General features: G+C 39.6%; 1 protein-coding gene and 1 pseudogene across 1 annotated transcript; both read left to right on the top strand.

Annotated features, from left to right (window-relative positions):
- Positions 1–775: 775 nt before the first annotated feature.
- Positions 776–24,279, top strand: LOC146271572 (myosin heavy chain, fast skeletal muscle-like). The gene is made up of 39 exons (XM_084706565.1): positions 776–994; positions 1,217–1,360; positions 1,469–1,625; positions 1,734–1,761; positions 1,905–2,019; positions 2,517–2,609; positions 2,707–2,770; positions 2,887–2,985; positions 3,106–3,209; positions 3,286–3,424; positions 3,528–3,646; positions 3,781–3,930; positions 4,128–4,298; positions 4,442–4,745; positions 4,888–4,952; positions 5,084–5,171; positions 5,308–5,425; positions 5,509–5,632; positions 5,924–6,060; positions 6,313–6,568; positions 6,678–6,920; positions 7,009–7,185; positions 7,325–7,470; positions 7,655–7,745; positions 7,954–8,343; positions 8,495–8,621; positions 8,747–8,865; positions 8,987–9,183; positions 9,325–9,508; positions 9,695–9,860; positions 9,956–10,080; positions 10,193–10,501; positions 11,144–11,347; positions 11,459–11,584; positions 23,123–23,293; positions 23,432–23,536; positions 23,633–23,728; positions 23,931–24,062; positions 24,247–24,279. Exons 1-39 carry the CDS (start codon positions 788–790, stop codon positions 24,262–24,264), a joined length of 5,808 nt encoding a protein of 1,935 aa, XP_084562691.1. The 5' UTR covers positions 776–787; the 3' UTR covers positions 24,265–24,279.
- On the top strand, positions 18,860–22,385 carry LOC146271573 (myosin-4-like; annotated as a pseudogene).
- Positions 24,280–24,648: the final 369 nt, after the last annotated feature.

The raw sequence follows: 24,648 nt of genomic DNA, 5'->3' as shown, positions 1-24,648 counted from the left end.
ATAACTTCAAACTCTGTGGTAAGTTCTTCTCAGTCTTTGCACTTTTCATTTTCACGTTCTTATTATTGATAACATACTCATTGATAAATGTTTTATTAACTGTATATAAGTGCATGGTGGTCTTATTTTTGAGAAAACCAGTTTGAACTATAAGATTTAATATCTTGGAATTGTAAAAAATGGTCCTTCCAGTCTAGCCATTGTCTTCAATCACAGCAACTACAAGAATGTGTGGAGAGCAATGACACTTACAGTTAATAATAAGTGTGTGAATGATGAAATGGGGAATGTGTGGAGAGGAATCATATCCAGTATGTAGCCCAATATATCTCTATTTGGTCAAAATGGCTAGTATGTGTGTACTAACAACCCTCAACTATATTTCAGTGTCAACCAAGAGTCCAATTAATCTGGAAGGAGAATAACAGGTGAGATAGCTTTATGTTATCAATGAATGCACACTGTAAAAAAGGCAAAACATAGTTTTCATGGTTTAGTACAATAAAATAGGTTGTTGAAATACAATTATCCTCACCATATAATATAATTTTCATAACCTTCCTTTATAGTGACATGCAAATTTCCCCATTGTGGGACTAATAAAGGATTATCTTATCTCAAGTGCTATCTATGCTTTAAGCCTGGAAAGGCACTTATTTACCATGTATAAGGCACTCACACAATTTATTAATTTGTTGGCCACTTGTGGACAAGAGATGGACAATGAAAAAAAAATATTAGACACATTTTTTTTCATTTTTTTTTCCCCCACTAGTGAACCGCAGCCATGAGTACGGATGCGGAGATGGCCCAGTATGGGAAGGCTTCAATTTACCTTCGTAAGCCTGAAAGGGAGAGGCTTGAAGCCCAGAGCAAGCCATTTGATTCTAAGAATGCTTGTTATGTGGTTGACGAAAAGGAGTTGTACCTCAAGGGACTGGTTGTAAAGAGGGACGGTGGGAAGTGTGATGTGAAAATCCTTGACACTGAAGAGGTAAGATGACACATGTTTGATTAGTTGGCTGCAATGAAACAGAATAAACAGGTTTACTGGATATGGTCAAGTGTGTCTGTACAACAACAGTCAGTTGTCTGTCCTCGATGCCACAATTTCAGTTTCTTCAATCAAAAACTTGTACCACGTTTATTTTCATCCATTGAAAATACAGTAGTTTGAAATTGTACAAACTTTACCTGTGTTTTTGACAATTTACAGGTGAAAACCTTCAAGGAGGAGGATGTTTACAACATGAACCCTCCTAAATTTGACAAGATTGAGGACATGGCCATGATGACCTACCTTAATGAAGCCTCTGTCCTGTATAACCTCAAAGAGCGTTATGCCGCATGGATGATCTACGTAAGAAAACTGTGCCTGTTCACATAAAGGAAGCAAATATCAGTCTCAGGAAATATACCGTACTTGAGCTCAAATATCTATGTATTAATTTGCCTTCTGCTCACACAGACCTACTCTGGGCTCTTCTGTGCCACGGTGAACCCCTACAAGTGGCTCCCTGTGTATGACATGGAAGTGGTCAACGCCTACAGAGGGAAGAAGCGTATGGAGGCTCCACCCCACATCTTCTCCGTCTCTGACAACGCCTATCAGTTCATGTTGACTGGTATGGACACTCACTGAGGGATGGCTGAATTCAAATATAGATGGATGTAGTGATACGAGTTGCTACTCATATCACTTCTGACACATTTATTTGTCAATTTACTTTCAGATAAGGAGAACCAGTCTGTCCTCATCACGTAGGTTTAAGACTTTAATTGAGTGTATATTTTATATATATATATAAATATGAAGACTATAAAGCTTAATGACTTATGATGCTTGACAATGCTTATATTAGTTCATGCACACTAAATCATATTTTTATCATCTAATAAAATAGTGGAGAATCCGGTGCTGGAAAGACTGTCAACACCAAACGTGTTATCCAGTACTTTGCCACCATTGCTGTTTCTGGAGGTGAGAAGAAGAAGGAACCAGTACCTGGCAAAATGCAGGTATGACCTTATATACACCAAAACGTATTTCCATGGTACTGTTCAAGGGCATAGGTTTATATGTCCCCCCAGTGTTTATTTAGAAAACATATTCACTGGCTGCATCATCAGTTAGAAAAATAAGTAAATAAAAAAATCTGTCCCCCCACATTTGAATACAAAAAGACTCCCTTACTACAGTTAAAATCTAGTTTATATCTTCAAAATATGTTGTCATTCTTGACAGCATTCCAGTGGTAGTTTTACATACAGCACAATGTAAAGTATATTACTTATTATTACTCATTCAGAAACTTGATAGGTTAAAGATTTTTGACATTTGCCCTTTAAGTGGGGGTATTTTGTTAACTTTGGCCAGACATATTAAACTAAAGGTGTTCAAAGATAATATAGAAACAGGGTTAGACCTAGTCTTAAGGAAGTGTTCCAGGAGTGAATGAGAATTGACAAGATAATTATTTTGGATGATAAATGACCAATGGTTTGTCTCCCTTCAGGGTTCCCTTGAGGATCAAATCATTGCAGCTAACCCTCTACTGGAGTCCTATGGTAATGCCAAGACAGTGAGGAATGACAACTCATCTCGCTTTGTAAGTTTGGAAGGAAAATATTCACATTCTCACATTTTACATTAACTTAGAAATCAATAGGACACGTTGAAAAAGCCCTCTCTATGGACTCTTTCAGGGTAAATTCATTAGGATTCACTTCCACATGAATGGAAAACTGGCAAGTGCTGACATTGAGACCTGTAAGTTAGTTTGGATTCTTTCCCAGTTGATTCTTTTAGTAAATGTTGGTGTTTATTTTACTTGATATTCAAATTGTTCTTGTTTTTCTCTATCCTTTCAACCATGTCTCTCAAAGACCTTTTGGAAAAGTCCAGAGTAAGTTTCCAGCTGCCTGATGAGAGAGGCTACCACATCTTCTACCAGATGATGACCAACCACAAACCTGAGCTTGTTGGTGAGGCACTGCAGGGATTCTGAATGGCATAAACTACTTTGTCCACTCAGTGAGGGTTCAGCCTTTACATAAAATGTACACATGCCGTGGGTGATAATAATTTGAGTTTTGTCTCTACAGAAATGGCGCTTATCACCACCAATCCCTATGACTATCCCATGATCAGTCAGGGTCAGCTCACTGTGGCCAGTATTGATGACAAGGTTGAGCTTGATGCCACAGATGTAAGTCACTAAAAGGGTTCAACTTGAAAATCATAATGTATTGGTGGTTCATTGTAAACTGTCTTTCCCCATCCAGGATGCTATTGACATCTTGGGCTTCACCGCTGAAGAGAAGATGAGCATCTACAAGTTTACTGGTGCTGTCATGCACCACGGCAACATGCACTTCAAGCAGAAACAGCGTGAGGAGCAGGCTGAGCCAGATGGCACAGATGGTAAGCCAAATTATTTGTATCAATGTTCTAAAGAGAATTCATATAACGATATTCCTTTGATAAACATTACACTCTGATGCCTTTTGCTCCTTTCTCTCCACAGTGGCTGATAAAATCGGTTACCTTCTGGGTCTGAACTCAGCTGAAATGCTAAAAGCCCTGTGCTACCCCAGAGTGAAGGTCGGCAATGAGTATGTGACCAAGGGTCAGACGGTGCCTCAGGTAAGGCATTAAAAAGCATGTTGGAAAAAAAGCTTGAATGTCATATTAATTTGAGCAGAATGTTCAATTATTATAGCTAAAAAATAATTCATAAAATGAAATCAATGTTTAAGTGAACCAACATTCTTACACAGGTAACCAATTCAGTGAGTGCTCTGGCCAAGTCCATCTATGAGAGGATGTTCTTGTGGATGGTGGTCCGCATCAACCAGATGTTGGACACCAAGCAGCCAAGGAACTTCTACATCGGTGTGCTTGACATTGCTGGTTTTGAGATCTTTGATGTGAGTTTGAGATCATTATTGCAATATTTGAACAATTATTTTTTTTATTTTGTGTGTCATTAAATTATACAGATAGTATCTACTCTATTTTAAAGATTTGATTTCTAGGAACATAAATTGTGCAGATAAAGTTAAAAAATACTTGAGGTATGGTGGGATCCCTCAATAAAGTTCTGCCAAACTTTGCAAATATACAGTACAACAGCATGGAGCAACTGTGCATCAACTTCACCAATGAGAAACTGCAACAGTTCTTCAACCACACCATGTTTGTCCTGGAGCAAGAGGAGTACAAGAAGGAGGGCATTGTCTGGGCTTTCATTGACTTTGGCATGGACTTGGCTGCCTGCATTGAGCTTATTGAGAAGGTGAGGTGTCTGTGGATGTTTCATACCTGGCAAGGATGTTCTTATCATATCACAATGCTTATTATATGTCTTATTCAACTATGCCATGTCAGCTCACTCTCACACACAGTATATTTTAATGATCAAAGTATATTTCTACACAGCCAATGGGCATTTTCTCCATCCTTGAAGAGGAGTGCATGTTCCCCAAGGCTTCAGACAGTTCCTTCAAGAACAAGCTGTATGACCAGCATCTTGGCAAGAACAAGGCATTTGAGAAGCCTAAACCAGCGAAGGGCAAGGCCGAGGCCCACTTCTCCCTGGTCCACTATGCTGGTACAGTGGACTACAATATTACTGGATGGCTGGACAAGAACAAGGACCCCCTGAATGACTCTGTGCTTCTGCTGTATGGAAAGTCCTCAGCCAAACTGTTGGCCACACTCTATGTTGCTGCTCCACCTGAGGGTTAGTATGGTTGAATTAGTTTACAAACACAGGTTTATAAATTGAACATATTAACATGATTTGTGAATGAATAAACAGTAGTGTTCAAGCAACAAGATATTTAATGTATTATGCTGTCTTACTCCTGATACTCCTATAACAGATACCTCAAAAAAAGGAGGCAAGAAGAAGGGAGGTTCAATGCAGACTGTGTCCTCCCAGTTTAGAGTGAGTGAGATTTTTAAATCTGATTTGGGATCGTTTCATACTGTGATTGTGCTTTAATATTAGTGAGCATTTTAGCTTTATTATTAATAAAATAAATAAAAGAGTAACAATGCTTTATTACAACCTGACAGGAGAACTTGGGAAAGCTGATGACCAACTTGAGGAGCACCCACCCTCATTTTGTGCGTTGTCTGATCCCCAATGAGTCAAAGACTCCAGGTAAAATATTGTTTTATGTGTAATTTCTGTCAAGTCATTATTACTTTAAACATAAAGTGATTCAACATGTATTTGATTATTATTTCTACAATTAAGTTCCACAAAGTAAAATGCTGACCGTTAATGTTTCATCCAGGTTTGATGGAGAACTTCCTGGTTATCCACCAGCTGAGGTGTAATGGTGTGTTGGAGGGTATTAGGATCTGCACAAAGGGCTTCCCCAGCAGAATCCTCTATGCTGACTTTAAGCAGAGGTAATGTTACACACAAATGCAACATAGATATGGTAAATAGATAACAACATAACAAATGATGAACCGAGTTTCTCCCTATTCAGATACAAAGTATTGAATGCTGGTGTCATCCCTGATGGCCAGTTCATGGATAACAAGAAGGCTTCAGAGAAGCTGCTTGGGTCAATTGATGTGAACCATGATGAGTACAAGTTTGGACACACCAAGGTAACATACCGTACACTATTGATTTTTTGGATATTGGCATCTCATGCTTGTGACTTACAGAGGTTATTAATATCTAATTTACCTGGTAGACATTCAAAACTGAGTTTACAAATTTTCAAGAGCAATCCAACAATCTTAATAAACTACTTCTGAGAGATATACTTTTTAGAAATCCTCAGCAAGTCATTTTATTGTTAGATTTTTTAGTAGCTATCTACTTAAATAGCCATATGTTAACACCAGAAGCTTTTATGTTGTTTATTTAGGTTTTGTATTATACCTGTGTCTCAGGTGTTCTTCAAAGCTGGTCTGCTTGGTGTTCTTGAGGAGATGAGAGATGAGAAGCTTGCTAGTCTGGTAACCATGACGCAAGCTCTTGCCCGTGGATTCCTGATGAGAAGGGAGTATACCAAGATGACGGAGCGGAGGTGAGATGGAGTTGATAAAAGAAAGAAGTATTTGCATTCAAATAGTGTTTTTAGGGAGTGATACATTTTGTTTTACTATGAAGCTATTGTTAGAATAATTATGTGAACTTGTAATTTTGGAATTATGGCTATCTTGGGCTTGATGGAATGATAGAATTCATATGTAGGAATGAGTTAGGGTTAAAGTAAGGGCTTTACATTGCATAATTTGTATTGCGCTAAACAATAACAGTGTCTATCTTTTATTATCAGAGATTCTGTCTACACCATCCAGTACAACATCCGCTCATTCATGAACGTGAAACACTGGCCATGGATGAAGGTCTATTACAAGATCAAGCCTCTCCTGCAAAGTGCTGAGACTGAAAAGGAACTGGTCAACATGAAAGAAGACTATGAGAAGTGTAAAGTTGCTCTTGAAAAGGCTGAGGCTCGCAAGAAGGAGCTGGAGGAGAAGATGGTGTCCCTCCTTCAGGAGAAAAATGACTTGTCTCTCCAAGTTGCATCCGTGAGTGAACAAAATATATTCACATGTAAAGACAGTTAAACAAGCTAAAAAAAAAAAAATCTTAGAACAAACATTGAAACAATGTTTTTCTCTACCTTTCATTTTCCAGGAATCAGATAATCTGAACGATGCTGAGGAGAGATGTGAGGGTCTGATCAAGAGCAAGATCCAGCTGGAGGCCAAACTCAAAGAGACAACAGAAAGGCTGGAGGATGAAGAGGAGATGAATGCTGAGCTGACAGCCAAGAAGAGGAAGCTGGAGGATGAGTGCTCTGAACTGAAGAAGGACATTGATGATCTGGAGCTTACCCTGGCCAAAGTGGAGAAGGAGAAACATGCCACAGAGAACAAGGTATCAACATCTCACCAATATCCAAGAAGTAGTTTGTTCAGAAACACCAAACAATGGTTTTGACTTGAACTAACTTTGTCTTGTCCAGGTTAAAAACCTGACTGAGGAGATGTCATCTCAAGATGAGAGTGTTGCCAAGCTGACCAAGGAGAAGAAAGCCCTGCAAGAGGCCCACCAGCAGACACTGGATGACCTGCAGGCAGAGGAGGACAAAGTCAACACTCTGACCAAGGCCAAGACCAAGCTGGAACAGCAAGTTGATGATGTGAGTTGGGTTATACAGTATGATGTCCTAACAATTAACAGTATTGAGTGTGAGGAGAAGGACTTGTGTTTATGAATAATATCCAAGTTTTACTGTCTTACCTGTTTTTATCAAAAATACAATCTGTTTTGTCCTCCAGCTTGAAGGTTCTCTGGAGCAAGAGAAGAAGCTCCGTATGGACCTTGAGAGAGGCAAGAGAAAGCTGGAAGGAGACCTGAAACTGGCCCAGGAGTCCATCATGGACCTGGAGAACGACAAGCAGCAGTCTGATGAGAAGATCAAGAAGTAAGTATACTGATCAGAAATTCATATTGACATCATAGGCAGATTAAATTAACGATGAATAACTATGATATGCAATATGATTTATATAATCAATAACCATCCAAAAATCTGGATATATTCACTGTCCCTTCCCCAAACTACAGTAACCAAAGCCATTTGAAATTGAGTTATGTCTGCTTAATAGGAAAGAATTTGAGACCAGCCAGCTCCTCAGCAAGATTGAAGATGAGCAGTCTCTGGGTGCCCAGCTGCAGAAGAAGATCAAGGAGCTCCAGGTAAGTACAGTTGTTTTTGCATTGTAGAGTATAGTTTCATATTTCTTCAATCTAAAATGATAGCATAAGATTACATTTACATTTTACATTTGTTCATTTATAATATAACAGATCCTTTTAGTCATAGCAACTTACAAATAATAAACAAATAATATTGCTCAAATCTTCTGTCTGCCATTTGTTTTCGGAATAAAATGACTTGATTTAGGCTCGTATTGAGGAGCTGGAGGAGGAGATTGAGGCTGAGCGTGCTGCCAGGGCCAAGGTGGAGAAGCAGAGGGCCGATCTGTCCAGGGAACTCGAGGAGATCAGTGAGAGGCTGGAGGAGGCTGGAGGCGCCACAGCTGCTCAGATTGAGATGAACAAGAAGCGAGAGGCTGAGTTCCAGAAACTGAGACGTGACCTGGAGGAGTCCACCCTGCAGCATGAGGCCACAGCCTCAGCCCTGAGGAAGAAGCAGGCTGACAGTGTGGCAGAGCTGGGAGAGCAGATCGACAACCTGCAGCGCGTCAAACAGAAGCTGGAGAAAGAGAAGAGTGAATTCAAGATGGAGATTGATGACCTCTCCTCCAACATGGAGGCTGTTTCCAAGACTAAGGTCTGTGATACAATAAAAAATGTTTATACCATATGTAATATTGTATGTTTTTTAATTGCCTGTCTCATTTCTTAATGTGTGGTAAAATGATTATTGTAAATATAACACTTTCCAGTAACTGTGTCTGTTTAACATGATGTTTGTGTCACAGGGCAATCTAGAGAAGATATGTCGTACCCTTGAGGACCAGCTCAGTGAAATCAAGACCAAGAACGATGAGAATGTGCGCCAAATCAACGATATTAGTGGACAGAAAGCCAGACTACTCACTGAGAATGGTAAATATAAATATAATAAAAATCTGGACGATCATTCTACAAACTGGCATAACATTCTTCAACCTGTCAAAGGAAAGAATCTAGCTAGAAGAATACCTGACAAGAGCTTCCTTAACCCTCCACAGGTGAGCTTGGTCGCCAGCTGGAGGAGAAGGAAACCCTGGTGTCCCAGTTGACCAGAGGCAAGCAGGCCTACACCCAGCAGATTGAGGAGCTCAAGAGACATGTTGAAGAGGAGGTCAAGGTAAGACAACTCAAATTGTTTATCTAGGGATTGAACTGTATACTGTGCTGAAAACATCCACCTGTCAAATTCCTATTGTTGGAATAAAAAGAGCAATTTTTACTCCCCATTTTCTTCTCAGGCTAAGAATGCACTGGCCCATGGTGTCCAATCTGCCCGTCACGACTGTGACCTGCTGAGGGAGCAGTTTGAGGAGGAGCAGGAGGCCAAGGCAGAGCTGCAACGTGGCATGTCCAAGGCTAACTCTGAGGTGGCTCAGTGGAGGACCAAGTATGAAACTGATGCCATCCAGAGGACAGAGGAGCTGGAAGAGGCCAAGTAAGTCTATTGACAATTAAGGTCTTCCCTGAAGCAGACATGTGTTGATTTGTTGGCAGGCTGAACTGTAACTCGTGGGTCTCCAAAGATCCCAACGTAAAAAAAGATAGAAAAGTAATTGCTTCTTTTGTACCGAAACAGGAAGAAGTTAGCTCAGCGTCTCCAGGATGCTGAGGAGACCATCGAGGCCACCAACTCCAAGTGTGCCTCTCTGGAGAAGACCAAGCAGAGGCTGCAGGGAGAGGTGGAGGACCTCATGATTGATGTTGAGAGAGCCAATGCCCTTGCGGCCAACCTGGATAAGAAGCAGAGGAACTTTGACCGGGTAAATGTTCCAAAGCAAGGTTTTAATAAGGCATTAAGTTGAATCCAAAGATGGACCTAAATCTACAATTGGGGCTAAAAAACTATTGTCATATTCATGCCCTGCTTTGTGCCATGAGCCTAAAACATTGTTCACATGTTGACATTAATTGTTAAGGGCTACTTTTGTGTGTGTGCTTTCACCTAGGTTCTTGCAGAGTGGAAGCAGAAGTTTGAGGAGGGCCAGGCTGAGCTGGAGGGAGCTCAGAAGGAGGCTCGTTCTCTCAGCACAGAGCTCTTCAAGATGAAGAACTCCTATGAGGAGGCTCTTGACCAGCTGGAGACTCTGAAGAGAGAGAACAAGAACTTGCAACGTGAGATAAATGTTGTGTGTGGGGCTTTATACAGTATACTTAAGTAGTGTGCAATCCCATGTAATGGTGATACCAAATGTTTTTTTTCTAATCAGAGGAGATCTCTGACCTGACCGAGCAGATCGGAGAGACTGGCAAGAGCATCCATGAGCTGGAGAAGGCCAAGAAGACAGTGGAGACAGAGAAGTCTGAGATCCAGACGGCTCTGGAGGAGGCTGAGGTGCAATAAATACCTTATTATGAGAGATATGAGTATGCTGTTGAATTTCCCAATACTGTTAAGATGATCAAATAAATTAAGTACAAAAGTGTCTCAATGTTTCTTTATCCAGGGAACACTGGAGCATGAGGAATCCAAGATTCTGCGTGTGCAGCTGGAGCTGAACCAGGTCAAGGGTGAGGTGGACAGAAAGCTGGCAGAGAAGGATGAGGAGCTGGAGCAGATCAAGAGGAACAGCCAGAGAGTGCTCGACTCCATGCAGAGCACCCTGGACTCTGAGGTCCGCAGCAGGAACGATGCTCTGAGAATAAAGAAGAAGATGGAGGGAGACCTGAATGAGATGGAGATCCAGCTGAGCCATGCTAACCGCCAGGCTGCTGAGTCCCAGAAGCAGCTGAGGAACGTTCAGGCGCAGCTCAAGGTACTGTGATCGTTGGCAATATAACAGAGAAGTACACTTTAACATTATATATTCTGGTCACTACCTCAGATAAAGTCATACCGTTTTGCTGCCATCATTGAAATGTTGTCCAGTGCTTCCTCATGTGATGATTCCCAGCAAAGCACTGGACATCAAATCCTTGTAATAAATATAGGGCTGCATCGTATTATAGAGTTGCTTGTGTAGCCAACAATTGTAAAACATTACAAAACATTACAGGGCCTTTTTTGTTCCTTGTTCACAGCCGTAGACTAAGTTTATCATAAAATAAAACTACGAGAATTTCCAAGATTTGCCTCAATCTGGTTTTAAAATAAAAACAAATGTTTTAATACACACACAATTATATCATCATTAATAATGTGACTAAGTAATTGTGAATATAAATCTATAAATTATTAATATATCTAAATCAATATTTTTACAAAAATGAAAACACCTAATAAATTGAAAGCAAAACCTGATAACACCCATTTGAACAAACTTACTGTTGTAATACTCAGTATTCCGAGAGACTGTTACAACACAACAAGGGGTACAAAATCCATAAACGCTAGTTTAATCAATCCAAAGCTGTACCAACATAATTTATGACTTCTTGGCACCTTGTGGTGTTTCTAGGACGCCCAGTTGCATCTGGATGATGCTGTTCGTGCCGCAGAGGACATGAAGGAGCAAGCTACCATGGTGGAACGTAGAAACGGTCTGATGATGGCTGAGATTGAGGAGCTGAGAGTGGGTCTGGAGCAGACAGAGAGAGGCCGCAAAGTGGCTGAGCAGGAGCTGGTGGACGCCAATGAGAGACTGGGACTGCTGCATTCTCAAGTATGGACGAGATCCACACATATAGACACAAAGCATTATATTTTTGGTGTGATTTAGAACATTCACAGCAAAAGCTTAGTTTTCGCTAAATCAATGTGTACTCACGTCCAGAACACCAGCCTGTTAAACACCAAGAAGAAGATTGAGGTTGACCTGGTTCAGCTGCAGGGAGAGGTGGACGACATTGTCCAGGAGGCCAGAAATGCTGAGGAGAAGGCCAAGAAGGCCATCACTGATGTGAGTCTGGATAATTTTGTCTTACCTGTAAAGTATACCGTTTTCCTATACACTGCCACACTCCCAATAACAAAGCAATGTGCAATGTCTTTCCACCACATAATCAAACCTCTATGGTAACATACTGTACCCAGCATCCAGTGGTCCCATCCTTTTAGCTCCTGAATATTAACATACCAGTGATTACCTACCTCCAAACCCCACCAATTTTCAACCAAGCACTGTTGAAAATTGGCAGTTTATGGTTGGGCACCTCCCTTGAACTTTAAAGCTACTTTGTTAAACCTGGGAATTCTATGTACTTCTGGCTTCTTTTGAACTACAAGTATTTGCTGTTACCTTTTATCCACATTGCACTGTATGCTTGCCTGTACATTGTCAACATCAGTCCACATTGCACACAGCTATGATGACTTTACCGGATCCACCTCACAAAAGATTTTTCTTTGATTGCAGGCAGCCATGATGGCTGAAGAGCTGAAGAAGGAGCAGGACACTAGCTCTCACCTTGAGAGGATGAAGAAGAATCTTGAAGTGACAGTCAAGGACCTGCAGCACCGTCTGGATGAGGCAGAGAACCTAGCCATGAAGGGTGGCAAGAAGCAGCTCCAGAAACTGGAGTCTAGAGTGAGTGTACAATTACCATGGCAACCTTCAACAAAATACATTTATAATATGTAGTTGATATAATGATGCCTCTCTCTGACATCGTCATAATATTTGACCATGGCAGTCTTCCAGCATGGCAGTGTTGGCATTTGGATTCACCATGAGCTCATGCCTTCATGCAGGTGCGAGAGTTGGAATCTGAAGTTGATGGTGAACAGAAAAGAAGCATGGACGCAATCAAGGGAGTCCGCAAGTACGAGCGCAGAGTCAAGGAGCTGACATACCAGGTGACAACTTACTGTACATTCCAAAACATTATTCCTTAACAGACATGTATGTGTTAAACTGTACACTACATGTCCAATGTAAAATAATTTTTGCTCCAGACTGAGGAGGATATTAAGAATGTAACCAGACTTCAGGACCTGGTGGATAAGCTGCAGCTTAAAGTGAAGGCTTACAAGAGACAGGCTGAGGAGGCGGTGAGTCATACACCAACAAGCATTTCAGCTTACGTTGGCATAAGTAGCTTATAAGGGGCAGTATATCTGCTACATCAGATATACAGAACATATATTTCATGTCTAATAAAACAAAGGACACACACAATTATATTTCCCTTGTATTATTTCTGTGGCTTTGTAAATAATGTTTTCATGCCCTATCTAATTATATCACACATGGACCATTTTTTTTAATGAATTAATTGAAATTGTGCCCCACTTGTTTTCCCCAAAAATCCTCCCAGGAGGAGCAGGCCAACTCCCACATGTCCAAGTTCAGGAAGGTTCAGCATGAGCTGGAGGAGGCTGAGGAGCGTGCCGACATCGCTGAGTCTCAGGTCAACAAGCTCAGAACCAAGAGTCGAGAGGCTGGAAAGGTAAAAATCATGTTTCACTAAGATTAAAATAACAATACATACAATTACAATACAATCTGAATTATGCCTGATATCATACTACTCAAACTGGAATACAATACATACATCACTCCACATCAACCAGGACCGTTTTTAATTTTAGTTTTTGTCAAAAGTAATTTAAGTCAAAATAGGCCCACCTTACTCTATGTTCCTCATGAGAGGAAGCCTATCAATAACAATTCCTTCTTTTTCTTTTTCCAATCAGGCTAAAGAAGCTGAATAGACAACACAAACCTGTTCCAAAACAATGCTATGCTTCATAAAATATGATTTGTCATGGCAAAATTTCAAAACTGTCCTTTAAATAAAGACACGTCAAATAAAATATGGGCCTGCAATACTGTTTGACTTTGTGAATTTATCACGGAGGCAGGGAGCTCCACCTGGAAGCAACCGATTATTCCCCTGGCTTTAGAGTGTACTCAAACACATGCAGATTTTGTCAACACAAAATTGAATGGGATATTGTAGTATGGGATATACATGGACACGTTTTTAGAAATGTGGTGAGTAATAGGTAGTTAAGCCATTGATGCACCATACAACTTTATTGGTTTTGCATCATGAGCCTTTCACATTAAACCACAGTGTTTCTCAAAAAACACTGTGGGTACAAGTTTGGATACAATTTCAGATTGCCTGCCACATGAGCGAGAACAGGCAAGTTGTGCTTTCAATATGCGTTCCTCGGAGGGTCACAGGGAAAGTGGGAGGGTCATAGGGAAAGTGGGAGGGTCATAGGGAAAGTGGGAGGGTCACGGGGAAAGTGGGAGGGTCATAGGGAAAGTGGGAGGGTCATAGGGAAAGTGGGAGGGTCATAGGGAAAGTGGGAGTTCCACCCAAAAAGGTGGGAGGATACGCGTAAAGTGCGCCTAATTATATATTCCGCGGTATTTACAGAGACTGCCAGTAAGAGTGCGCCTCTATTCCGCGGGGGAAATTCTCCACCTCTAAAAAGCAGGAGTATACCAGGAGCATATTTTCCTGTGTGTACACATTTATCTTATTCAATGGCAGCAGTGATCCGAGAAAAGCGAAGACATAAGCCAATTTTTTTCCGAGGGTGTGGATGTTCTTTATGTTTGTGTCTTCATGTTTTGGTTGTTGGCAATGTTTTTGGGCTTGTTGTTTATGATCATTGACCTATGCACTTTTGTAAAGCTCTCTCTTGGAAGTCGCTTTGGATAAAAGCGTCTGGTAAATGAATACATGTAAATGTTCTGCCCTGTAATATGTTCAGGTTTGCTGTTACTTCATGCACGTCACTACATTTAAGCTTGCGCTTTTTTTTCCGTAGGAAGATCCATGATAGAAAAATGCGAGCCCATTGTTCTTTTAGAGGCACGCAAATTACGATTGCGCTAATTGCCTGATGGATGTCAGGTTTGATAAATACCAAGCAAAATGAGGAAGCATAGTGGGCGCTATTAACAAACTCGCAAAAACAGACGCAGCGTAAACTGCGCCATTGTTAAAGTAAATGAGGCCCTCAGTGTAGGAAACAGAAATTAGAAATCTTTGTGTCTGACTCTACTGTTCATTTGTCATGTGCCAGCTGTATAGGGTCAGTATTGGAGACAGCAAGTTCACCCTTGACTGGGTCTTCAGGTCTGAGTCTTTCAGTAATTAATTTTCTATTTCACAGCTCAGCTGTGTAGGCTTAGAATAGGAAGAAGAAATGAGTAGTTCGACCCTTGAATGGGCCTCCGAGTCTTAGTCTTTCATTCACTTGTAATCAGCTTTATGATTATGACTGCGTTTGTAAGTGATGATTGTTAACAGTGGTGTAGTGGTGCCTGAAGAAGTGGGTATAACATATTTTCAGACCTGCACCCAACCGTACACACACACTTTCAATTGGCTTTATCATTATTAGATACATCAAATAAAAACCTTTATCTGATCAAATAAACTGATACTTTATTTCCACACTATACTGTTCATATACACCTCTCTGGGGTATTTTCCTGTTATAATATTATAATCAGATCTTCAAAGTTGTTTGCGTGATTTTACACATTCCATTGTTTAACTGGTCATTTGCCTTTATGTTATGAAGTGGTGGTGCATTGAACACCCTGTTTTGTGTACTCGTAATTATGGGATATTTTCTCAGAAATACGAGATAATAACCAAAATATTTTTGCCTACAGTACAGGCACAGATACCTTAGACTTTTGTTATGCTCCTCTTTACAGTTTTCAAGTGGCTTTTCTAAACCAATTATAAATAAGTCCTGATACTTTACGGGCTACCATTCTTATCAACTATTCTCATCAGTTGAGTTAAGTGAATTCTATTACAAGAGCAAGATAAAACCAGCCTTTAACGGCGGCTTACCTTCAATAAAAAACATCCAACTGTAGAGTAGTTTGGTATTGAGACAGGACAAATTAGTTTCACCGCCGATCTGTGACAAAACTTAAAAAGTGAGCAAAATAAAAAAGTTTTTTTTTTTTTTACTCATATTGGTTTTATCAAAGTTAATGTCCTTTTCAAATTCCATGCAATGAAAGGAGGACCTGGACTCAAGCAAAGTTGCTGTCAATACAGTCCTTTCTGGTCAGGCCAGGTCCTCTCTGCAGTGTATGAGTTTGGCTACTCAAGAGCTCCACCCAGGCAAATAATGCACATACAGCAGTATTTTAATCTGTGTTTGGAAGAGCGGCCACTTGGTTCAAATCCAATTCAGTACCATGAATGACGTGGAGTTGCCTGGAGAAAGAAGGGAAAACAAAAACACAACAACCCCAACAAACCATTCAATGATTCTGTTTGCTTCTTCGAGTCAGCCAGCAGTATGTGCTCCCCTGATAAACTGTAAATCTGGCTCAACATGTGTGTGCGCTGACTGCTCTGGGTTAATTTTGAGGACAACCAATAATAGAATCAACTGTGACTGGAAAAGGGCTTGGCAAAGGACAAAAGCAGTAACTGACTGCAATAAATGAACTTCAGATACTGTGCAAAAATTAAGCTATGCTAACAATCTTGACTTTAAAATAGATGACTAATGTTGTGCTGAACAGCACCTATGATAACTATGCTGGACCAGCTTCTAGAACATCCGAGTAAACAAGGTGTGATCAGAGACATTGATACAGCTCAAATGAAAATACTGAATGAGATTCAGTAGACTGTTTTGCAGCATGAAGACATACAATAGTGCATATGCATAGAATGTGACCATATATGTAGCCCCACCCCAAAATATATCCACTGTTTGCACCACAAGTCTGACACTGATAGCCTGGGCAGGAGCTGTATTGACCTTTCAAATGGGCTATCAAAGTGTAACCTAGTAAGCTATTCAGTGGTGCTATGCCCATACCTAGAACACATCCAAAATTAGATTTGGAGTCTTTTTATAGTTATCAAATTACATGTTGATGTATCAGGCAAACTCCCAGTAATAATTTAAATTGCATTGTGACAGCTAGCGTTAAATAAATTCAAGACCTATAAATCTTTGTAGTGCATTAAACTGTATAGCTATATATTGAATGAGGAATTATATCAGAGGCTTTCCTGACTTCTCTTTATCAGCAAGCTATCCCTTTACAATCCAAGTTTATAATACTAGACTAAACAATTGCCTGGAAAAGACCTGTTCATTAATAAAATAGGTGAAGTATGTTAACTGTTTCCATACATTTTTCCCATTATAATACGATACCAGATCTAAGCAAACCAGCTGAGCTGAAGAAATGGTTGGCCAAGTGGTATTTTAAAAGCTCATCCAGATTTATTATGCTGGCTTGTGAAATACACTACTGGAACCCTGTCAGATGGCAACCAGTGGATATCCGAAACATGGCATCTTGGATATGTTGTCTCCAAGTAATGGCTGATTTTATAGCCAGGGTAGATGTTAACAAGTCTAAGCCTTTAATCAAGCAGTACATGTCACCCAAAAAGGTATGTTGTGTCAAGAATTGTGTCTTAAATGTCACACTGGTGAATTAAATACTGACAGTTTAAAAGTTATCTATCACATTTTGAACATTGGCACAATAGTAGATACCACAGCTGTGTCTCAAAATATTTACATTACAAGTGCATTGTCTTAAGATGCATACAGTTCACATAAAGTATGCATTATTATTTTATCAGTTCTTGTTTTGTGTGGTTTACACTACGGGGTAAAAAGGATGCTGTCAATTTTGAATTATTTCATGCGAGTGGATCTGATTTAATATTTTATATGTTAATGTACAGTACTGTACTAAAATCTTACGCATACATTTTAAATTATGATTACAAAAAATAAGAAGAAATGCTTCGAGGCTTAACGAAATGAAAAGACTAACATTCAACGTTACACTTTTAGACTGCAGCACAAATACAGAAGACAACAAATAAACATTTAAGATAACATATAAGACTTGTGCACAGTAGTGTACATAGTTCAGATTCAGAGACAAAACCAATAATATTTTCAACAGTTAAATAACATTGTCTACAGATTTGTAGGAATGTGAAGAATTTGTATGCTGTCCAAGGAAAAGGTTAAGCATCTGCAAACATTGGGTGGTTACATTCCATAGTGACACTCTGAATATACTGCAACCATTGTACTGCAATTTTATCCCAGTAATTAGAGAGTGAGAAGAAGGAAGGGAGGAAAGGAGTCAAGTCAAACCCTAAATGCTCGCCTCTTACAAACTTCTTTGAGGAGGGTGATCCACAATTAGCTTCTGCTAGCTTGGCACTCTCCACCAGATATAAGGAGTCCCACAGGACAGCATCCATGGACAGATAGCTTCAACCTCTGTGGTGAGACCCAAGTCTCTTTTAGTTTGCATTCACATATTCCCATACCCATTTTGCATGTGGGTGTTGAGATTGATATATTCATTTTATGTTAACTTTATAGACACATCATTTGACTTACAATGGATGGCATACCATGTAATACTATTCAGTTATTTATCCTTTTAATTATTATTTATTACTCTTCGATGTGGTCAGATGTGTTCGCTCACGTACCGTGAGAACAAAATATTCTTAGATATTTACAATTTAATTTGATTGATTCAGAATTAAACTTTAGATACAAACTACACATAGTACTCTAACAACAACACATTTAACACAGTACATAATATTAAATAAAAAAACTAAAAACTTTAAATCATGCTATCATCCAGTAAGTTACACAATGTGTGCTCTATTTCAATGACACAAAGATTTAGAAAAAGATGTTTGCTATAACAATGTTGTGTGTCTCTTTTTGGGTTTGAATGATCGGTATGTATGAACTCATTCAAACCATCTAATATCTTCCAGTGTCAACTAAAAACCTACTTCATCTGGGGAGGGAAGACCAGATGAGGCCTGGTTTGATGCTGCATACTAGTGCATACTGTTCAAACGGCAGTTTTTTCCATTGTCTACAATTAACAACATACGGTGACTTGTGAAATACAATCTTGTCTGATTATCATCTAGGTATCATCCTAGTTTATGTGCTTTGAGCCTGTAAATATGTATATGAATACTGTATTAGTTATTTTTATTACTTTATTATAATCACATAATCATTATTCAGGCAAAATTGCATTGTTTCATCTAACTTAAAACTTGGTCTTTGGAATTTACATTTTAAATAAGTAGTAATTTATCTGTAGAGCTAACCCTTTGAAGCAACTGAAACAATATGATTTTGTATTGTAATTGTCACAACCAGTTTACCTATTTTATTTACTTAGCTTGATGCATTATCTTCCTAGTAAACCGCCACCATGAGTACGGACGCAGAGATGGCCAAGTATGGCAAGGCCGCCATTTACCTGAGAATGAGAGACTTGAGGCCAAGACTGCACCCTTTGATGCTAAAAATGCCTGCTATGTGCCTGATGTCAAGGAGTTGTACCTAAGAGGGAGGCGGGAATTGTGACGTAAAAATCCTTGACACTGAAGAGGTAAGACAATACAAATACACAAAATAAAAAAGTATGGTTCAGTGGATGTGGCCAAGTTTTTCTGTAAACCAGAATTCTGCAAGTAAGTAATAATAAACAATCTTTTATAAAACATGAACCTTTCAGCAGTTACATTCACTATTACATTTTAACTCTTTTAATTAAACAACTAAGTCATAATTTCAGTTGACTTGAAGATTACCAAAATGTTTCAATTAGTGTAGGCTTCATGCATGTTTAGGTTTTTCCAGAACATGAACCCTCTTAAGTTTGGCAATTGAGGACATGGCCATGATGACTTACCTCAGTGAAGCTTCTGTCCTGTATAACCTCAAAGAGCGTTATGCCGCATGGATGATCTACATAAGAAAACTGTGCCTGTTCACATAAGCCACCTCAAGGAAGCAAATATCAGTCTTAGGAAATATACCGTACTTGAGCTCAAATATCTATGTATTAATTTGCCTTCTGCTCACACAGACCTACTCTGGGCTCTTCTGTGCCACGGTGAACCCCTACAAGTGGCTCCCTGTGTATGACATGGAAGTGGTCAACGCCTACAGAGGGAAGAAGCGTATGGAGGCTCCACCCCACATCTTCTCCGTCTCTGACAACGCCTATCAGTTCATGTTGACTGGTATGAACTCTCACTGATGGATGGAGGATGGATGCATGGTTTAACTGATGAATTTACTGGTGAACAGTGAGATAAATTGATTGATGGTTGATGCATAATCGAATTGAATTGATAAAGAGTTCAAGAATTATAGACTACAGGATACATGGATACATTTAGGGATGGATGGATGAAAGTGAAGATATACTGTTTAATACAGTAGACAGTACAATGTAATTTACGATGGAGTTACTCGTGACTATTACTTTTATTTTTACTTGCAGATAGGGAGAACCAGTCCGTCCTGATTACGTGAGTTAAGATTTTTTCTTTTATATTTGTATGGTTTCTTATGTAAAAACATATTAACAACATTTTTAATCAAAAGTCATCAACCTGAGATATTTCTCAATGTAGAACCTTTATGACTTAAAGTTATGTTTATTAGTTAGAATACTTGCCAGTACTTTCAAAGTTTAAAAGTTATGAAGATTAAAATAAACAATCTTATGAAGATTAAAATAAACAATCTTCTTAACTAGTGGAGAATCTGGTGCTGAAAAGACTGTCAACACCAAGCGTGTCATCCAGTACTTTGCCACCATTGCTGTTTCTGGAGGTGAGAAGAAAAAGGAAGCAACTCCTGGCAAAATGCAGGTAAGTCGTGAGACATGCTGTTTGATAATCAAGTCCTAATACATTTTCTTTGTGGTTTATGTTGAATAAATAATCATATTTTTTTCAGGATAATATTTTCTTTGATATATGATATGTACCTTTAGAATATGTTTGAAACTAATAAAAGAGATTACACCTAACATTTTTCTACGATATCGAACAATTACTTACCTTTTACCTCTTAACAAAAATAAACCAGTGATTTTTCTTCAAACTGGAATTGAAGGAGCCATCAAAAGTAATTGACCTATATACAAAATATATATATATGTATATACTTGTGTTAAATTTGAATTGTATGCCGCTAAAAACATTTCTGGACCTGGAATTGTAAATAGGTGGGTTAAAGCCTGCCCACTGTGGAGCTTTAATTTCTCTTTTTTTTAAAGGAAAAATGTGAGTCAGATCTGAATACATTTTAAATAATACAATAACTATCATAGATCAAATATAAACAATTTACAATATTTTTCCAGGACTTAAAACGAAATATTGAAAGATGGGAGTTACGTGATATACGAAAATGACCAACTGGTTTGTCTCTCTTCAGGGTTCGCTTGAGGATCAGATTATTGCAGCTAACCCTCTACTGGAGTCCTACGGTAATGCCAAGACAGTGAGGAACAACAACTCCTCTCGCTTTGTAAGTTTAAAAGTGGAAGACCGGCAGAATGCATTTTTCTTTGAGTCTTATTGTAATAATTCACATATAATCCTGCTGTGGTAACAGGCTAATATACATTGGAGTGCATGCTGGATGAGCACTGGTATACACTATAGGCAGTTACATTTAGTTTTGATACACCTGACTTCAAATAATCTCTTTAGACGACACGGTTGAGCTTGATGCCACAGATGTGAGTTACTGAAAGTGTTGCAATTTAACTGAGCAATTTAAAATACAATGTGTCATGATTGACTCTTGATCAGGACATGAAGAAACCAACATAGATTGTGTGTCTAAAATATTTTATTCTGACAAAATGATCCTCCTCTCACCGTCTAGGATGCTATTGACATCTTGGGCTTCTCCAGTGAAGAGAAAATGAGCATCTACAAGCTGACTGGTGCTGTCATGCACCACGGCAACATGCACTTCAAGCAGAAGCAGCGTGAGGAGCAAGCTGAGCCAGATGGAACAGAGGGTGAGTCTCACTTCCTCCTTTTACACTTCTATCAAACTGATATTTAATATTTTTATGTATAAATACAGTACCTCATAGTTAGTATTTGATAATCATTCACAATTTCACCCTCCAGTGGCTGACAAAATTGGTTACCTTCTGGGTCTGAACTCAGCTGACATGCTGAAAGCCCTGTGCTACCCCAGAGTGAAGGTCGGCAATGAGTATGTGACCAAGGGTCACACAGTGCCTCAGGTAAGGCTTGGAAAAGCCTCTGACCTACCTTTTTCCTACAATATATATATTTTAAATAATTGATATACTGTTGCAAGTGCAGTGGGATGGTATTTAAGAATGACATTGCAAATTGTTTCTTTATTCAGGGAACACTGGAGCATGAGGAATCCAAGATTCTGCGTGTGCAGCTGGAGCTGAACCAGGTCAAGGGTGAGGTGGACAGAAAGCTGGCAGAGAAGGATGAGGAGATGGAGCAGATCAAGAGGAACAGCCAAAGAGTGCTGGACTCCATGCAGAGCACCCTGGACTCTGAGGTCCGAAGCAGGAATGATGCTCTGAGAATAAAGAAGAAGATGGAGGGAGACCTGAATGAGATGGAGATCCAGCTGAGCCATGCTAACTGCCAGGCTGCTGAGTCCCAGAAGCAGCTGAGGAATGTTCAGGCGCAGCTGAAGGTACTGTGATTGTTGGCAACAGTTCACTTTAAATGAATCAAATCTCTATTCCAGTGTAGAAAAACATTCTACAGGCCCGTTCAGTACAGACAGGGTTATTACAGAACTAGACACAAAAAGAAAAAAAGAAAAGTACCAATACTAAGCTCCAAAAATATTTTAACCACTTTGTTCTTTAGAATGCACAGTTGCATCTGGATGATGCTGCCCGTGCCGCAGAGGACATGAAGGAGTAAGCTGCCATGGTGGAACGTAGAAATGGTCTGATGGTGGCTGAGATTGAGAACCTGAGAGTGGGTCTGGAGCAGACAGAAAGAGGCCGTAAAGTAGCTTAGCAGGAGCTGGTGGACGCCAGCGAAAGAGTGGGACTGCTGGATTCACAGGTGTGGACAAGATCCACACACACACACATATAGATACACACCAGCCTGTTGAACACCAAGAAGAATCTTGAAGCTGAGTTGGTTCAGGTGCAGGGTGAGGTGGATGACATTGTCCAGGAGGCCAGGAACGCTGAGGAGAAGGCCAAGAAGGCCATCACTGATGTGAGTCTGGCTAACTAAGTATCATAGTACAGTCACTATTCAGTCTGTTGCTTTATTTACACCATCATCATCAAGGCCATGTCAAAGCAATATGGAACCACCATATCATCATACAGTAGCCAATGCCTATGATAACATACCTTCCACCTTGTAGCCATGTTCTACTGACTGCTTCACAACTTATGTGTTCACAATTCTAGTGTCGACCCTCACTGATCCATCTAAGTACAATGCAGAAACTAGTTAGATGGTTCTCATTTATACGCAGTTCCGTTTTCACAAGGCTTTATAACTGTTTGTTCGGTCATTCCACTAGTATATGGTCTAGATAATATAATACTGTATAATGAAAAAAATGGTTTTGTAACCTGGTACAATACTGTGTGAGTAGTTCTTAAGTTCAACCAAGCGGTGTTGTATTGTTGCAGGCGGCCATGATGGCAGAAGAGCTGAAGAAGGAGCAGGACACCAGCTCTCACCTTGAGAGGATGAAGAAGAATCTTGAAATGACAGTCAAGGACCTGCAGCACCGTCTGAATGAGGCAGAGAATCTAGCCATGAAGGGTGGCAAGAAGCAGCTCCAGAAACTGGAGTCCAGGGTGAGTTTGAAAACATTTGAATATTCCCTGTCCAACCTTGATAGAGGTAAAATATTTCTGGTGCATTTAGTCCGGCATAATGCTGACCTTTTATCATGGGAGTGGTGTATTCATCATGAGCTCCTGTTCTCCACCCAGGTGCATGAGCTGGAGACTGAGATTGAGACTGAACAGAGGAGAGGTGAAGATGTAGTCAAGGGAGTCCGCAAGTATGAGCGTAGAGTCAAGGAGCTGACATACCAGGTAATGTAACAACACACTCACTTTACACAGCATATAGAATCCACGTATATAGAATCCACAGAAAGTGTATAATTTGAAAAAAATCCTCTGCTTCAGACTGAGGAGGACAAGAAAAATGTAACCAGACTTCAGGACCTGGTGGATAAGCTGCAGCTTAAAGTGAAGGCTTACAAGAGACAGGCTGAGGAAGCGGTAAGTCATTTTTCAATTCAAATGAAGAGACATTTATTTTTGTCCATTAAAGTCCATTAAAGGCAAGTATGTACCTTTAACTTACTGTGTGTAATTTTTGTACTTGAGCATTTACAGAGGTTTGCCATTCAAGTCTTAAAACTTAATGGTAATTCTGAAAAAAAAATGTTTGCAATAATGTTGTCATATGAATTAATCCCAGGAGGAACAGGCCAACTCCCACATGTCCAAGTTCAGGAAGGTTCAGCATGAGCTGGAGGAGGCTGAGGAGCGTGCTGACATTGCTGAGTCTCAGGTCAACAAGCTCAGAACCAAGAGTCATGACTCTAGAAAGGTAAAGACCTGCTGATGTCACACCAAGGGCTCATAAATATACCTCATGGGACCTCATAAACAACACTTTAAATCAGTTACTGAAAGTACATATTTTTGGGGGTTGTTTTGTCAAAATGTATCACCACATGCACGTTCTGTGTGAAAGTAAAATAACTAACTCCTCGTTTTTCTCTTTTTCTCAGGCCAAAGAAGCAGAATAGACTTGACAAGATCTGATTTCATAAAATATGAATTACTTACTCATATTTTAAGTATTTAAAAAATAAAGTATTTGTGCACACAATGCCACATGACCTTTTACTGGATTTCTAACTCACTTAATTCTTCCTTAGGAAAAAACTAATGACCAGCACAGACACTGCAAATGAAAAAGGTTGAGAGTTAAATGAAAGAGAATGAAATGTTGAGAGTTATTCGCAGGAATAATAAGGACATTGCAATGTAGAGTGAAATAGTTTCACTTTTAGATTTTTTATACCCTCCTGGGGTAAGGCCTTAGACAGTGGAAAAAAGACAACTAGATTGCAAACATAACATCCCAATTATTTTGAATTCAAGGCAAAATTTGCATCTGGAATAGAGTA

The sequence above is a fragment of the Hypomesus nipponensis genome, chromosome 10 (genome assembly GCF_054491055.1).
Source record: "Hypomesus nipponensis isolate SF chromosome 10, ASM5449105v1, whole genome shotgun sequence".
Classification (NCBI taxonomy): Eukaryota; Metazoa; Chordata; class Actinopteri; order Osmeriformes; family Osmeridae; genus Hypomesus; species Hypomesus nipponensis.
The sequence above is the reverse complement of the archived record's forward strand: the minus strand, read 5'-3'. Positions and strand labels throughout refer to the sequence as shown.